Here is a 15729-nt window from a genome sequence, read left to right on the forward strand (position 1 = left end):
TCAAAATGCTTAAAAGTATTAACAATTATACACAATTCTGAAGAAATATTCAACTTCTTTATTTTTAGTTTATTTTTTAAGTTTTGAATGCGTTAAATGTCTCCCATAGATGGCTTTAGAATGCTACTACGCACCTTAGACGTCCTTTTGTACATCTTTTATAACCCCCTCATAAAGTGCCTAAAAACCCCGGCAAATGAATTCATGAATTTAGTGGTCTTAAACATACCTATTTAAAGTGTGAACTTCTCATTTTAGCTTGTCACATCATAGGCATTTAATATACTAGTTTCAATAAGGGTAACAATATGCTAGTAAAATTTCTATCTAAAACTCCCAAGCAGCTAAAGGAGCATTGTGCATTATTAAGCAGTGAGGAAAAACAAAGTCTGTATAACGAAGTACTAAATGAAGTCACCTAGAGATTCAAGGGAAGGAGCTAAAGAAGTTGAGTAAAGTGGCTGTTGCAATAGAAGAAACTACTGATCTAGAAAAGTTTAATCCATTAAGAGAAGTTAATATTGCAATCTATGCTCCTGAAGAAGTCAAGAACTACCTATTTAGCCTTAGTAGAACTGTATGATTTGAAAGAGAATAGAGAAAAAGCAATCTATCATGCAGTCAGATCAAATGATATAGAGTTAGTAAAACATTTGTTAATGATCCTTACGTCAGGTGATATAGAGATTGAGTTTTTTAAGGAATTAGAGATATTGCTGTCGGAAGCATATGAAGAATTAAAGGAGGCAGGATATGAAAAATTATCTAGAAAAAAATATAAGTTTAAAACGCTTTGTGTGTAGCAATGTTAACATATTAGTAGCAGAGCCTGTTAGCAATGATCAACTTATTTATAGTTCAATCTGGAGTAAATTATAAAATAGATGAGTTATAAAATAGTAGGAGCTCTAGGAGAAGGGCTTACAGATAAATCAGATTGCTAATGAGACAAGAAAGGTTTATGGAATTAGAGTACAAAGTAAGAAGGTTCAAATCGGAACTAGCAAGTGGAAAGAGCAGATATTCAGATGAGGTTATGAAGTTTATTATAGAGGAAAGAGAGATGAGAGGGGTTGGGGACAAAAGCGACCAAATAATAAGCGAAAGGGAGATCAAGATTGAGCAACAGTTCAAATAGAAGACATTAGCATGCGAATTGGCAGGTTTTGTAATTATGGCAGAAAGAGTAGCAACCCTAAGCTACAAAGTTAGGCAAGAGATAAAAAATCGTAGATTAAAGCTAGGATATACTCAAGAGGATTTGGCAAGTAAAATTGGTACAAAATATCAGGTCATGCTACAGTATGAAAAAGGAACGCGTAAAATTTCAATTAAGAAATTATATGCCATAGCAGAAGCATTATCAACAAGTGCTAGAGTTCTAGTTTCTGAACAAACAGACGAAAAAAGATGTTTTGAGAATGAAGGAGAAGGGATACTAAATCTAGTAAAAATACATAAAGAGATTAAGGATCAAGAATTACGCGAGATATTTTATTTATTAACCAAATTCATCCGTATTAGTGAGGAAAGAAGTGGAAAAGCGGTGAAAATAGAAGTAGCAAGGGGCTTGGTTAAAGTAGGGGTTTCTGCTGATGTTATCTCTCGAACAACTAACTTATCTATTGGTGAGTATGAGGAGAAAAAAATTCCTATTCCGTACAAAGTAGGGCAAAGGATAAAAGAGTGGAGGTTGAGACGAGGATACACTCAGGAAGATTTAGCGAATAAAATCGGGGGGATAACAAATCAAGGAATATACGAATATGAACAAGGACGCGCTGCTGTTTCACTTGAAACGTTAGATGAAATAGCGAAGGTATTATCAATTAGTATCATAGATCTACTTCCCGAATCAACAGAAGATGAGAATAGCGAAGTTGGGTTATCAAATTTGATAGAAGAATACAAAAAGATTGAGAGTCAGGAGTTACGAGATGTACTGATCAAATCTTTGTTTGAAGGCATACGTGTTTGTAATGAAAAGGTTAGAGAAGCAAAGAAGATTGAAGTTGCAAAGAGTCTAGTTAAAGAAGGAATTTCTGTTGATATTATCTCGCAAACAACAGGTTTATCTATTAATAAAGTTGTGTAGTTTTTGCAATAAAATATCTTATAGGGGCTGGATTTTGATAAAATCTTATGATAAGTTGTATGTTTGTTTCTATAAATAATATATGTTTCCTTCTATAAGAAAAAGCGACTTTATCTACGATAACCTAGAGCATATTGGCTCAATAAACTACGAGATGGGGAAAAAAATAGAAAGTTGTAGGGTAATACAAGGATATACTCAGGCAAAATTAGCAAGCAAAATTGGTTTAACATATCAGGAAATACATAGCTTTGAACTAGGGTGCAAACCTATTACAGTCAAAGAATCATGTACAATAGCAGGAGCATTATCAGTTAGTGTTATAGATCTACTTCCAGGACCGACAGTACTAAAAGAAAACAGTTGGTATGAAGATGAGGATGAAGAAATACTCTATCTGACGAGAATATATGGAGAAATTCAGGATCAAGAATTACGCAAGAAGCTTTATCCACTAGTAAGATTTGTATATGTTAGCGAAAAAATTAGTCAAGAAGAAGCTAGAATAGAAGTAGCAAAGAATCTAGTTACAGAAGGAGTTTCAGTTGATATTATTTCCCAAGCGACTCGCTTATCCATTTACGAATATAATGATACAGAAAAAGAAGTTTGTACTAGTTCTATACTCTACAAAGTAGGGAAAAGGATAAAAGAGCAGAGATTAATACGGGGATACACTCAGGAGGACTTGACAAGTAAAATCGGTTTAACGCCTAAAGAAATACACGACTATGAACAAGGATATACAGATATTCCAATTGAAATATTAGATAAGATAGCAAAGGTATTATCAGTTAATATTAAAGCTCTATTTCTTGGACTAACAGAATATGAAAATGAGTCAGTATTGAAATTCATAGGTAAATGCAAAAAAATTGAGGATCAAGAATTACTGGATGCAGTAGTTAAATCTTTATCTGAAGGAATGCAGACTGGTAAAGAAAAGGTTAAAAAAGCAGAGAAAATCAGGGTTGCAAAAGATCTAGTTAAGGCAGGTATTGCTATTGATATTATATTGCGAACATCTGGTTTATCACCTGAAGAAATTGTACAACTCAGATGAATAGAGTTGAGATTACGTTTTTTCTTTCAGAATTAATTTGTAAAATTCCTCCTTAGTTAAAATTTTAACATCTAGTTCTAAAGCTTTGTGATACTTTGACCCAGGTTTTTCGCCGACAACCAAAAAGTCTGTTTTACTTGACACACTTGAGCTTATTATGGCACCTAAAGATTCTACTTTTACTTGCGCTTCATTTCTTTCTGTTTTTGAAAGTTTTCCAGTAAAAACTACTGTTTTGCCATTAAAAATGGAATTACTAGTATTAGCAACCACAGGCAGAATATTTAACTGAGCAGCAAGGTCATTTACCATTTCAATATTATCCTCATCAGAGAAAAATTCCTCCAAGGAATATGTAGTATTTTCGCCCACACCGTTTATGCTCATTAATTTATCAGGAGCTTTGCTGTCATAGGATATAGCCTCATACCAACTCTCATAGAATATATAGTGTTTGGCTATTATTTTTGCTACACTCGGTCCGACAAACCTGATTGCCAAAGAAGATATGAATTTTTCAAGAGTTATAGTTTTTCTGCTATTGAGAGAATTCAATAGATTAGATATTGATTGTTTATTCCATCCCTTTAGCTTGCTTAAGTTGAAATTTTTTAGTTTTTCTTCGAGAGCAAAAATGTCAGATATTTTCCTTATCAAACCAAGGTCATAAAAGAACTCCACTTGTTTACCGCCAAAACCTTTAATGTCAAGAACTTCCACAAAATATTTTAACTTTCCTATTCGCTGTGCTGGGCAAAAGTTTTCTCCAGTACATCTTTCCCAGTCATCAAGATCACTATTGCACTCGGGACAAGTATTCGGAAATACAAATTTTGGTGCGTTTCGAGAACGGACACTTTTATCAACATCGATAATTTTAGGAATTACATCGCCTGCTCGAGCTACTACTACGACGTCTCCTTCTCTTATGTCCTTACGTTCAATTTCATCCTTGTTATGCAAATTTGCCCTTGTAACAATAACCCCGCCTATATTTATCGGAGCTAATTGAGCAACTGGTGTTAATTGGCCCGTTCTGCCTACCTGTACCGATATCTTCTCTATTTTAGTTTTTCCATGAGCTGCAGGAAATTTGTGAGCTATGGCCCATCTAGGAGCTTTATTTGTGTTACCTAGACGATCTTGTAGCTGTAAATTATTGATTTTATAGACTACCCCATCGACATCATAACCTAATTCATGGCGATTATCATAGATTCTGTTATAAAACTTCAGCATTTCGTCCACATTCTTTGCTAAGCATTGATGCTCATTTACACAGAATCCAAGCTTTTTCAGTTTATTTAATACTTCAGACTGGGTATTTTCTGTTCCACCAATTAAAGAATATGCGAAATACCTAAGTGGTCTACTAGCGGTAACTTCTAGGTCCAATTGCCTTAATGAACCTGACGCTGTGTTGCGTGGATTTGAAAATTCGTTGTCTTTATTTAATTTTAAAAAGTCATCATTTCTTATATAGACTTCGCCCCTAACTTCCAATCTGCCCTTTACATCAGGTAAAACTTTAGGCAATCCTGCTATAGTCGCAACATTTTTTGTTACATCTTCACCGTAATGGCCATCACCTCGAGTTAAACCTTTAATGAACATACCATCCTCATAAATTGCAGTGAAACTTAAGCCATCAATTTTCAGCTCGCACATTATCTTCAGCTCATCTGTATTTAGGAGTTCTCTGGACTTAGCTATAAATTCTTCAATGTCTTCTTGGCTGTAAACTTTGTTTAACGAGAGCATGGGCACAATATGCTGTACCTTGGAAAACCTATCGTCAGGCGCAGAACCAACAGTTTGAATACCTGCTTTTTTCGCCAGCTCATCATATTCTGCATCGGTGATTTCTGGCTTATTTTTTTGATAGTACAGCACGTTGTGACGCTTTATTTCTTCTTGTAATGTATTTTCAGTCATAAGATTTACCTCAACCACTGTTTCAGTATACAGCGTCAATGGTAAATCAATTATTAACTCGTGCATTCGCTTTGCTAGAGCTTTACAAGCAAAACTTTTAATTTACCGCTACTTTTGTATTTAATATATAATATTTAAACAGAAATAGAAAAATATTTAATTAGTAGAGATCTCTAACATCAGCTACCCAAGAATGCGAATTGGTTAGTAGTAAAGCTTTAATAAAACTCAATAATACTGTATTATATATTTGTCCTGCAATTGTGTGAAGAATGACCACTACCGAAAAGAAAGTTGCTGCTGGCTCTCTAGGTTACCAAATAATTCAAGAGATAAAAAAATTGAGGGTATTAAGAGGATACTCTCAGGCAGAGCTAGCAAAGAAAGTTGGTATATCAAAGTCACAAATGGAAAAATATGAACAAGGTGTGTACAACATTTCACCTGAAAAGGCAGAAGAGATGGCAAAAGCATTATCGGTTGAATTTGAGGATCTACTTCCTAAGTCAACAGATTATGTAAGTAGCGAAGATGAGAAGATGTTAAGCATAGTGCAAAACTTCAAAAAAATTAGGAACCAAGAATTTCGCAGTGCATTTTGTGTATTAGTAAAACTTTTGTCAGAGGGGATCGAAATGGGCCAGAATGCAGCTGATACAACGTCTATAAAATATAAAATGGGACAAAAGGCAAAAGATTGGCGGTTAGTAAGAGCATATACTCAGTTGGAGTTAGCAAACAAAGCCGAGCTATCAATTCAACAAATAAACAGGTATGAACGAGGTATAGATTATATGTCGTTTGAAAGGGTACCTGAAATGGCAAAAGCATTATCAGTAAACTATGGAGTGCTACTGCCAAAATCAAAAGAAGAGACTTATTATGAAGATGAAGATAGTAAAGGGGAAATGAAGGTATTAAATCTAATGAGAGAATGTAAAAAAATTGAAGATCAAAGATTAAAGGACTTATTGTGTGGGTTTTTGTCCGAGGTGGTAAAGATTAGCGAAGAGAAGAAATAACGTTCTATTTAGAAAAACCTTATTTAATAAAAATTTTACGTTATGCTTAAAATTTGAGAAATGTGTAGGCTAAAGAAAATAGTGAGAGCTATAAAGGGCATCTTCATAGAGCGATACGTTATCTGAATTGTATAAAGCTGTTTCAAGCAAAGATTTAGATAAAATAAAGTTACTAATAGAGAGTGATCGACGAATGTAGCACTCTGCACAAATGTTGGCTGTTGTAAAACTTTTTATAAAGAATAAAAAAGGCATACTAACTTTAGCAGCGCACACAGGCATGATAACCGCATCTACCAAACGGAGCTATCTTCCCCTTCCCTTATATTTGCCTTGAGTTGAAGCTTGAGCTTTCACAAATAACTGCCAGTATCCCTTCTCATCGCCTTCTTTTTGTATCAATTGAGCCAAACGCTGCATCAACCCATCATTCAGTATAACCATTTGTGTCCATTTGCCCACTGGCTTTGCAATATCGACTACTTTTAGATTTTCTTTGTAAACCTGAAAGTGAAGTTCTTGATCTGTTTTCTTTTCACTCTCTCTCAATGGAGCCTTTCTGACGAGGTTTTTGTATATTCCCCTAAAAAAAAGAAATATTTTAATAGCAATAATTAATATTATACCGTATATAACGATTTGCTCGTAGGACATCTTCTCTACTCTAAAATGATCCCATGAAGCAGAAACAATGCTACAATTTTTTTGTTTCGATTTGCTACAGCGTTTTCCAGTGCTGTATAACCTTCTTCAGAGTTATAAAAACATTTCAGATGAGCGTTTGCCTTCCTATCTAATAATAACTCGACGATTTCTTTATTGCCTTTCATAACAGCAAGGTGCAGAGGAGTACAACTATCTCTTCCGATTGCGTTAATATCTGCTCTATTTTGCAATAAAAGCTCCACATGATCTTTTTTATTCAATGAAACTGCAAGGTGAAGAGGGGTACTTCCTTCTATATTTTTAATTTCAAGAAAAGCGTCCCCTTTGATCAGCAATCCCAACGTTACTGTGTCAGCATATTTTACAGCCATGTGAAGAGGAGATTCACCAAGACGATTCTGGCGATTGATATCTGCACCGCATTGTAACAACTTTTGCATAACATCAAGGTGCTTATACTTTATTGAATGATGCAAAGGAGTGTCGCCATCGATATTCTGAGCATTAACATTTTTGCTCATAACTACAGCAACCTCTGCTATTGTTGTGGATTCATATTGAGAGGCAACGTGTAATACTGTATTGCCCTTTTTATTTACGGCATCAACGTTAGCATCATATTCCACAAGGAATAGAAATAAGTTGTAAAGATCGCGTTTTGCAGAGAAATGTAAAATTTTAGTACCAAATCTACTATTGATAATCTCTTTGAAGGCTGCACGAACTAATAAAGAAAGAATACTAGGATGTCTGAGGTGATAAATTTCCTTTGCAGCCTTTTGTAAAATTTTTTCTACTGTCATAGCAACTCCACAAAAAATGTGTTTGTATTAGAGTATGCAGCGATAAACGTTTTTAAATTATTAACTCGCACACCCGCTTTGCTAGAACTTTACAAATAAAATCTTTAAATTGCCACTACTTTTATATTGAATAGATAATATTTAAATAAAGATAGAAAAGTATTTAATATAGATGTCTATTATTTGGAAACTTGTTTAGGTTCTTCTTTTATTGATTCGACCAATACATCTTGAATTTCTTCTTCCGGCTTTCCTGCTTCAGCTATAGCTTCTTCTTGAATTGCTACTTCTTTAGATTCTGCTGCTAATTTGCGTTGTTTAATAAACTTCTTTAATGTCTTGACTGCAATAAAATTAATACTGAAAACACATGCAGAAGTTATGGCTAAGGCTGGAAGAGGAGCTAAACTGAATGTTGGTAAAATTGCCACGATTGTAGCAGATGTCAGTAAAAGCGCTAACTTTTTGCTTCCAATGATCTTATTTTTCTTAACCTTTATTGGATTTAATTTTTTTACTTTTGCTTTTAGCTTTTTGAAGCCTTTTTTGAACACGTTGCCCTTTTTCAGCTCTTTTTCTACGGGTTTTGCTTTCTTTGTTTTTAAGCTTTTTATTTTTTCTTTTATTCCTTTTTTGACATTTTCTGCTTTAGAGGAGCATAGGCTAGGTTTCATCACAATTTCAGAGAGCGGTTTTGGCTTATCGTTTGAAATTTTAGCTTCTTGCCCCTTAGTATGCCTTTTGGGCGAAACTATGTTTTTTAAACCTTTCTTTGCTTTGTGGTATAATTTCTTTAGTTTGCTTGGCATTTCAAAAATTTATCTATTACTTCCTGGTTGTCCTCTATTATCGCATTTGCCTCCTGCTGCAGACATTTAATATTTTTAGGTGTTACATTATCCATCTCAGCCGACGCTATTGTCAGTTGTGATTGTATCCTTATATATCTGTCGTCCATTACGTTACCTAGCTGGTAATTCACTACATCAAGACTCGACGCAAACATCACATTTAATAGGGGCTTTATCCATGCTATCTTTCCTAATTTTCTATACTTTATTCGATTAGATAGCCGACCTGTGCCAATTGATACCAGAACGATTTCTTCGTTGGGAAAAAGTTTCTTACTGTTTGCATATGCACAAGCCGCTGGATTATTGGCAAATACCCCTCCATCAACTAATACTCTTTTCTCTTGCTTAACTTCTAAATACTTAGGTGCAAAGTATGTTGGTGCTGCTGTTGTTGCTCTTAGTGCATCCTTCAATCTAATGAAATTCCTATCCTCTTTCCAACTTTTGAAGAAAAACGGATAATTGTTATGAATATCATAACTTATATCTTGTAAAAAGCATCTAGTGTTTTAAGCTTAAGCATTAGGTGGAGAAGGGAAGAACTCTGAATTGTAACTTAGATATAAAATCTGTTTACAAGATAAGAGCCCCCTTCTCAAAAGTTTAGGCTGGACGGTATCATAGAAAAACCTCAATGGTTCTAATTCTGTATTCATAAGGTAAGCCTTACTTTTCATTTTAAATAGTAACGTATGGAGTTATATATGATCAACAACTTTCTTGGTATAGATGTTTCAAAAGAACGCTTTGATGTTTTTCTTTCGTTTATAAGTAAAAAAGGAAAACGTGAAGCTAGGAAAAGGAAATTTAAAAATGATGATACTGGATTTCAAGGTCTGCTGGACTTTCTACAAAAACATAACGTAGAAGAAGTAAAAGCTTGCATGGAATCCACCGGTTGTTATAGTGAAGCTTTAGCTGAATTCCTTTACAAGGCTGGATATTTTGTTAGTGTTGTAAACCCAGCTCGCATAAATTTTTATGCAAAAAGTAAGCTCGCACGGCAAAAGAATGACCAGTCTGATGCAGAGATTATTGCAGATTATTGTCAAAGACAGGAACCTTCTCATTGGGCACCACCTCCTCCTGAAAAGAGAAAATTAAAACATCTTTATCGTTGTTCAGATGCGTTAAAAGATGAATTAACATTAGTAAATAATCATTTGGAAAAGAAAGAGAGACTGCCTGAAGAAGTTGTAAATGTTTGGGAAAGTCTAGCAATGACCATAGAACAATCAATAGAAACAATAAAAAACTCCACGTGTGAACTATTAAAACAACACAAAGAATTGTTGGAAGATTTTCAACTCCTATTGACTGTTCCAGGAATAGGAGAGGAATCAGCAATAGCTATTTTAGCTGAAATTCCTGATATAAAAGCCTTTATAAATGCTAGACAATTAGCAGCATATGCAGGAACTATACCAAAAAATATTACATCAGGTTCATCTGTATATGCCAAGCCTAAGCTAAGTAAATCAGGTTCACGGACATTGCGTAAGGCTCTTTATTTTCCTGCTATAGTAGCTAAAAATCACAACTCTATTATTAAGACTTACTGCGAAAGATTAAAGGAAAAAGGCAAGCATAATATGGCCGTTGTGGGAGCTGCAATGCGTAAATTACTCCATATAGTTTTTGGTGTTTTAAGTTCAAGGAAGGCTTTTAATCCAGATCATATCAAGAACTATAGAGTTAGGAGGTTTACTGAAGCTTAAAAGGAAACGTTCAAAAATGCGAGTTCTAGATTAAAAGGTTAAAGTTTATGATACTACTGTACAGAATTTATCTATTGCTTTTTGATTACATTCAATCATCGTTTGTGCTTCTTTTTTTAAACACTTGATATTTTCGTATGTTGTATTGTCCATCTCCGTTGATGCTACTTTTAGCTGCGATTGAATTCTGATATAGCTATTGTTAATAATCTGGTCTAACTGATAATTTACACAATCTAGTCCAGAGGCAAACATTACGTTTATCAATGGCTTAATCCAGGATATTTTGCCAAATCTTTTCGATCTGAGGTATTTAATGGAATGAGACGATCTGCCAGTACCGATGGAAAGAAGTACTACATCATCGTTAGGAAATAGCTTTCTGCTGCTTGCATAGCTACATGCTGCTGGATTATTGGCAAAAACTCCTCCATCTATTAATACCATTTCCTTTTGGTTGACTTTTAAATATTTAGGTGCAAAGTAAGTAGGTGCTGCAGTTGCTGCTCTCAATACATCCCTTAATTTAATAAAATTTCTATCCTCTTTCCAGCTTTTGAAGAAAAATGGGCAGTTATTGTGAATATCGTAACTCGTAATCAACACATTACTTAAAGTGTTTTTAAGGATATCATCGCCAAAATATTTATGAAGTACATACTCAATATTTTTACTGGGGTATTGTGCACCGTTAATCCAAGAAAATATTGATCTTCTTAGAAATGAAGACTTAAAAATATAAGGTCCGTACTCCTGATAAAGATTAACCAAGTCATCAGCTGAATATTGTAGCTTTCCTTTGCTATCTTTTTTACATAGTCCTGCTACAATAGTAGCATCAGTTGAAGTACCCACCAATAAATCAAAAATTTGAGAAATAGGTTTACCCGTTTTTTGCTCTATTCTGGATAATATCATTGCTGGAATAATTCCTCTTATTCCACCACCATCAATTGAGAGAATATATTTTGTCATTTGTACTAAACTTTAGATGTTTTTGAGTATCTTTATTACCTGGTTACTCAAAATTGCTGCTTGTTTTATAAGAGATAGATTCGCTGAACGTATAACTGATGCACTGCCTCTCACATTGACTTTAACAGAGTTGCTTAGTAACTTTGTAAAACAATTCTCATAAAATAAGAAGGCACAGTAAAAAATTAGTGTAACTGTGTATAAGTACGCCACACAAACTGAAAGTACTTATACACAGTTACACTAATTTATAGAAGGTATCAGCCTAAATTAAAACTTTTTGTTATTTTTTATTCTTTTTAGCTAAATAATTTGTTGACAATAAAAACGGTATCTTATATCTTGTAAAAAGCATCTAGTGTTTTAAGCTTAAGCATTAGGTGGAGAAGGGAAGAACTCTGAATCGTAACTTGTAATCAACACCTTACTTAAAGTGTTTTTGAGAATATCTTCACCAAAATATTTTTCCAATATCGATTCGATGTTTTTGTGTGGGTATTGTGCACAGTTAAACCACGATAGTATTGATTGTCTAAAAAACGAAGACTTGAAAATATATGATCCATATTCTTGGTAAAGCTCAACTAAATCATTGGCTGAATATTGGGGATTTCCCCGTTCATCTTTCTTGCATAACCCAGCCACAACAATCCCACCGGTTGAAGTACCTGCCATTAGATCAAAGATTTCTGCTACCTTTTTTCTTGATCTTTTTCTATTTCTGCTAGTATTATGGCAGGAATTATTCCTCTTATGCCTCCTCCGTCAACGGACAAGATATATCTAGTCATTGTGAAATGAAAATTTAGATAAAGATGTTAAGATTTAATTTTCCCGCTTAAGACTTGTAATTTAAACTCATCAAGTTCCTCAGAGAGATTTTTTACCCGCTCTTCCAGACGATATACCGTAACGGTCAATCCGTTGTTCTGCTCTATAAATTTATCATGCATGTGTACTCGTAAATCCAGCTTGGCCAACCACCATATCGCCGCTACCGTCTGTATTAACATCGTTACTATTACTGCTATTGGAATCTTTTGATTTTGCATAAAATGTGAATTTATTATGAAATCTTTAGGTGAAACTTTGTAAATAAAGCTAGCTGTTATTTTTCTAACTTATAGTTTTTTTCTGCTTCGGTTAATAGGTCTATGATTTCTCTGTAAGGCTTATTATTTTTATTGTGCCGTAACATTATAACAGCTAAATCCCTTGGCTTTTTTTCCCTAAATTCTTTGGCATTTGGATTTGCACCATTTTGTAACAAGAATTTGACAATTTCTAAATTACCTTGTTCTGCAGCATAGTGCAAAACTGTTCTTTTATCTATTTCAATGACACTTGTAGAATTAATATTAACTTTCTCTCCTACTAAAAATTGCACAACTTCCAAGCACTCTTTTTCTGTAGCATACCCCAATAACCTTTTTCCGGAACCTCGATGAATATTTACTAAGTTTCTTTCCATCAAAAATTTTACAACCTCGAAATCACAACTTTTAACAGCAATTGATATTATTTTTTCATAGTTCTTAGTGGCTTCAGCATTTGCTAATTCAGCCTTTCTATCACTGTTAAAGATAAAGTAACCTATGATAAATATAGCAATAACACCAAGCATCAGTGATACAATTATCCAATCTATCCAACATGGTTGATAATAGTAATCCTGATGATAGTAGTCCTGCTGATAACGGTAACGGTGATTTCTTCTTGGCATATTTTGTTGCAATACTTTACACCGCATATAGCAATTGTTTGTTGAATTTTTCTTAATTAATTCTGCTTATTACCGCTTCTATCATAGTTTGATATCCCCTATTATCTAGAATATGCTCTGCCCTTTCTATTACCCATTCTCCATCTATTTCTTGACAAAAACCTAATAAGTTAATTTTAGCTTCTGCAAATAACTCTGGATTGCCAGGTATTGTCATGTTTAATTTTGCTTCATTTTGCTTTAATCGTCTGAGCTTAGCACTTGCTGCATTGATCGCTAATTCTGCAGTAGGATAAAGCTTATATATCGGATAACTTGGTTCTTCATTGCCTACTTTTTCTTCTATGGTTTCTCCACTTTCATAGCTGTGCCATTTTGCTATAACTGATCCATATTTACTACGTACATTAAAATTTACTTTCCAATTTATCACATCTTTGGGTGTCAGTAATGTTGTGCCTAAAACCTTTCCTGTTGCTGATTTTCCTCCTCCTTTGGGAATAAAAATTATATGGCCTCCTATAGGTTTCACCGTTGCTTCATGCTCATCTCCTATCCTTTTCAAAAAATTCATATCACTTTCGTCGGTTTGGGTAATATGCGATATAAATATATCTTCAAATTTTTGTGCTATTTTCACCTCATATCCGTGCTTTTCTGCTATCTTTCTTACTAAGTCACCTAAAGTAATTTCTTTCCATTCTTTTGATGTTTTTTCTTTCAGCGATCCTTTGAAATTTGCTGCACAGCACTTGACTCTTAAGATTTGTGGTGGACTTTGTATTGTGATTTCACTTGCGATATAAACACCCATAGATAATAGCCCGGTCTCTTTATATCCTAGAAAAACTTCCAACTTACCCCGGAGTTCATTATTTCCATGCTCAAGACATATTTCAACTTCATCACTCATTGTACCAGATTCGTCAATGATACGCAGAGATATTAAGCTGCTCCTCTCTACAATGGAGTTATCCTCAGCTATTATATCAAAATCAGGCCTCATTAATCTAAAATTTTTACGACAGACTTTTGTGATATCTTTTGAATCTCAGGCAACTTAATTTTCAGTCCTGCTGGTAGAAAGCTCCCATACTCTGCAAGTCCAGGATTTTTTTCCAAGACCTCTTCCACTGCTCCACTACTGTAACCATAATGCCTCCAACAAATATAATCCAGCATTTCTTTATCCTTGGTAAAATAGTAAATCACTTGTTGTAGCTTTTTAACTTTAATTGAAACTCTACCTTTCTTGGTAATCCACAAGGAAAGTATGATGTTTGTTTTTCTTCTACGTTAGTAACGACAAAATTTCCTAACACCTTTCCTGAACCATCGACTAAAACATTTGGCTCACGCATATTCCTTAGTTGTTCTAAACTGCCATTTTGACGATGCGGATAAATCACTCCTGTTAAATCAATATTCTCAATACCTGAGCCGATATTCTGCAGTGATGTTTTCTCAATACATTCAACTGTATGCCACCTCTGCTCTTTACTGTACCTGAGGCCCACTGGATCAAATTTAAACTGCCCAAGTAACACTTAATTTATTTCCTCCACAACATCAAAAAGAGCCCCTCTTGCTTGTTCCCTGAATCTTTCTATTACTGCATCAGCAATGCCACGAGCGTCTTGGTTGGGCTCTGCTTTAACAATTATATTAAATGTTTGATTAAATGTCTGGTTGTGTATTTTCGACTCCTTTTTTTCAAATCTGTTTTTTTCAAATATTTCATTAACTTGATTACCTTCTATAGACTTCTTTTCCTCAATAAAGCTTTTGTTTCTCTTGGAGATTTCTTTAATTATACTATTATTCAACAAAGGATTTCCATTGCTCAAAATGCCACTCTTAAGCGGAGTATGGACTGTTTTTATTTCAGCAACAATACTTTTTCTTTTTTCAAATTCTTTCAATGGGCTATTTTCGGCAACCTTTCCAAATATGCTACCAACAGTATTTCCCAGCCATGAAAACATTTCTCCGATGGGTTTTATTATTGATTTCCAGATGCTAGAGAAAAAGTTCTTTACCTTTTGCCAGTTAGTTATAATAAGTGTTGCACCAGTGACTAGTCCAGCAACTAAAAGTCCTATAGGGTTGCTAATTACAGCTAATGTTATTGCCCTAAGTCCTGTTACTACTGCAGGTAGAACTGATGATAGTAAAGGAAAAGCTTTTGTTGCTAAGCTCAAAGTTGTAGCTTTTAAAACACTCAGTCCAGTAATTACTGCTGGAATAGCATATGTCGCTAGTGATATTAGTGCAGGCTTCAGTACCCCATGCAAAATAATCGAGAAAGTTGATATGCTACTTCTAGCCAAATAAAATGCATAACCACCAGCTACTGCTAGAACTTTAAGACCTATTAGTGCTGCTATGGTACCCATGATTACTTTAGTTACAGTAGGATATTTTTCTGCAAATGAAGCTACATTTTCACTTGCCCATTTCAACTTTTCAGCTATAGGTTTTAAAATAGGTAACATCACTGAACCCAGATTCATACTTACTTCTGCTACTGAATTTTTCAGCAATCGCAATTGGTTAGCTGTTGTACTCACACGATCATTACATTCCTCTTGCAATGAGTTTTGACGTTCTTCTTCATTAGCTAACAACTTCATCTTATTTCTCCATTCACCTAAGCTTCCAAGCATCAGTGCTACCTCATCTTGAGATCCAAGACCAAAAAGTTTTAACAGAATATTAGGACGTTCATCTTTATCTATTTTTTCCAAAGTTTCAAAAAAGCTTAGTAGTGCTTTTTGAGGGTCTTTCTTGATGTTCTCTTCAAGCTCTTCTATATCTATTCCGATTTCATCTAGTGTTCCTATAAATTCATCCCCTTGCTCCCTTGCTGTTTGAA

The 15729-nt window shown here is 34.4% G+C and overlaps 2 protein-coding genes across 2 annotated transcripts; both read right to left on the reverse strand.

Annotated features, from left to right (window-relative positions):
* Positions 1-3170: 3170 nt before the first annotated feature.
* LOC105557101 lies at positions 3171-5159 on the reverse strand. Its single transcript, XM_012004249.1, has one exon. The coding sequence runs from the start codon at positions 5157-5159 to the stop codon at positions 3171-3173; it is 1989 nt and encodes a 662-aa protein (XP_011859639.1).
* A 1262-nt stretch (positions 5160-6421) lies between these two features.
* LOC105557102 lies at positions 6422-12881 on the reverse strand. Its single transcript, XM_012004250.1, has 6 exons — positions 12253-12881; positions 10281-10709; positions 8414-8879; positions 7776-8312; positions 6779-7557; positions 6422-6698 (listed from the first exon to the last, which is right to left on the reverse strand). Exons 1-6 carry the CDS (start codon positions 12879-12881, stop codon positions 6422-6424), a joined length of 3117 nt encoding a protein of 1038 aa, XP_011859640.1.
* Positions 12882-15729: the final 2848 nt, after the last annotated feature.

The sequence above is a fragment of the Vollenhovia emeryi genome, unplaced genomic scaffold (genome assembly GCF_000949405.1).
Source record: "Vollenhovia emeryi isolate VEMERY1.0 unplaced genomic scaffold, V.emery_V1.0 DF939615.1, whole genome shotgun sequence".
Taxonomy (NCBI): Eukaryota; Metazoa; Arthropoda; class Insecta; order Hymenoptera; family Formicidae; genus Vollenhovia; species Vollenhovia emeryi.

What these genes read in the sequence shown, in the direction of transcription:
- LOC105557101 (XM_012004249.1), bottom strand. Translation starts at nt 5,159, where the DNA reads ATGCACGAGTTAATAATTGATTTACCATTGACGCTGTATACTGAAACA.
- LOC105557102 (XM_012004250.1), bottom strand. Translation starts at nt 12,881, where the DNA reads ATGCGGTGTAAAGTATTGCAACAAAATATGCCAAGAAGAAATCACCGT. An exon ending in TAATAGAGGACAACCAGGAA is followed by an intron (nt 8,313 to 8,413) that starts GTAATAGATAAA and finishes AGGCATACTAAG; the next exon opens with GGGCAAGAAGCTAAAATTTC. An exon ending in CTTCATGGGATCATTTTAGA is followed by an intron (nt 6,699 to 6,778) that starts GTAGAGAAGATG and finishes TCTTTTTTTTAG; the next exon opens with GGGAATATACAAAAACCTCG.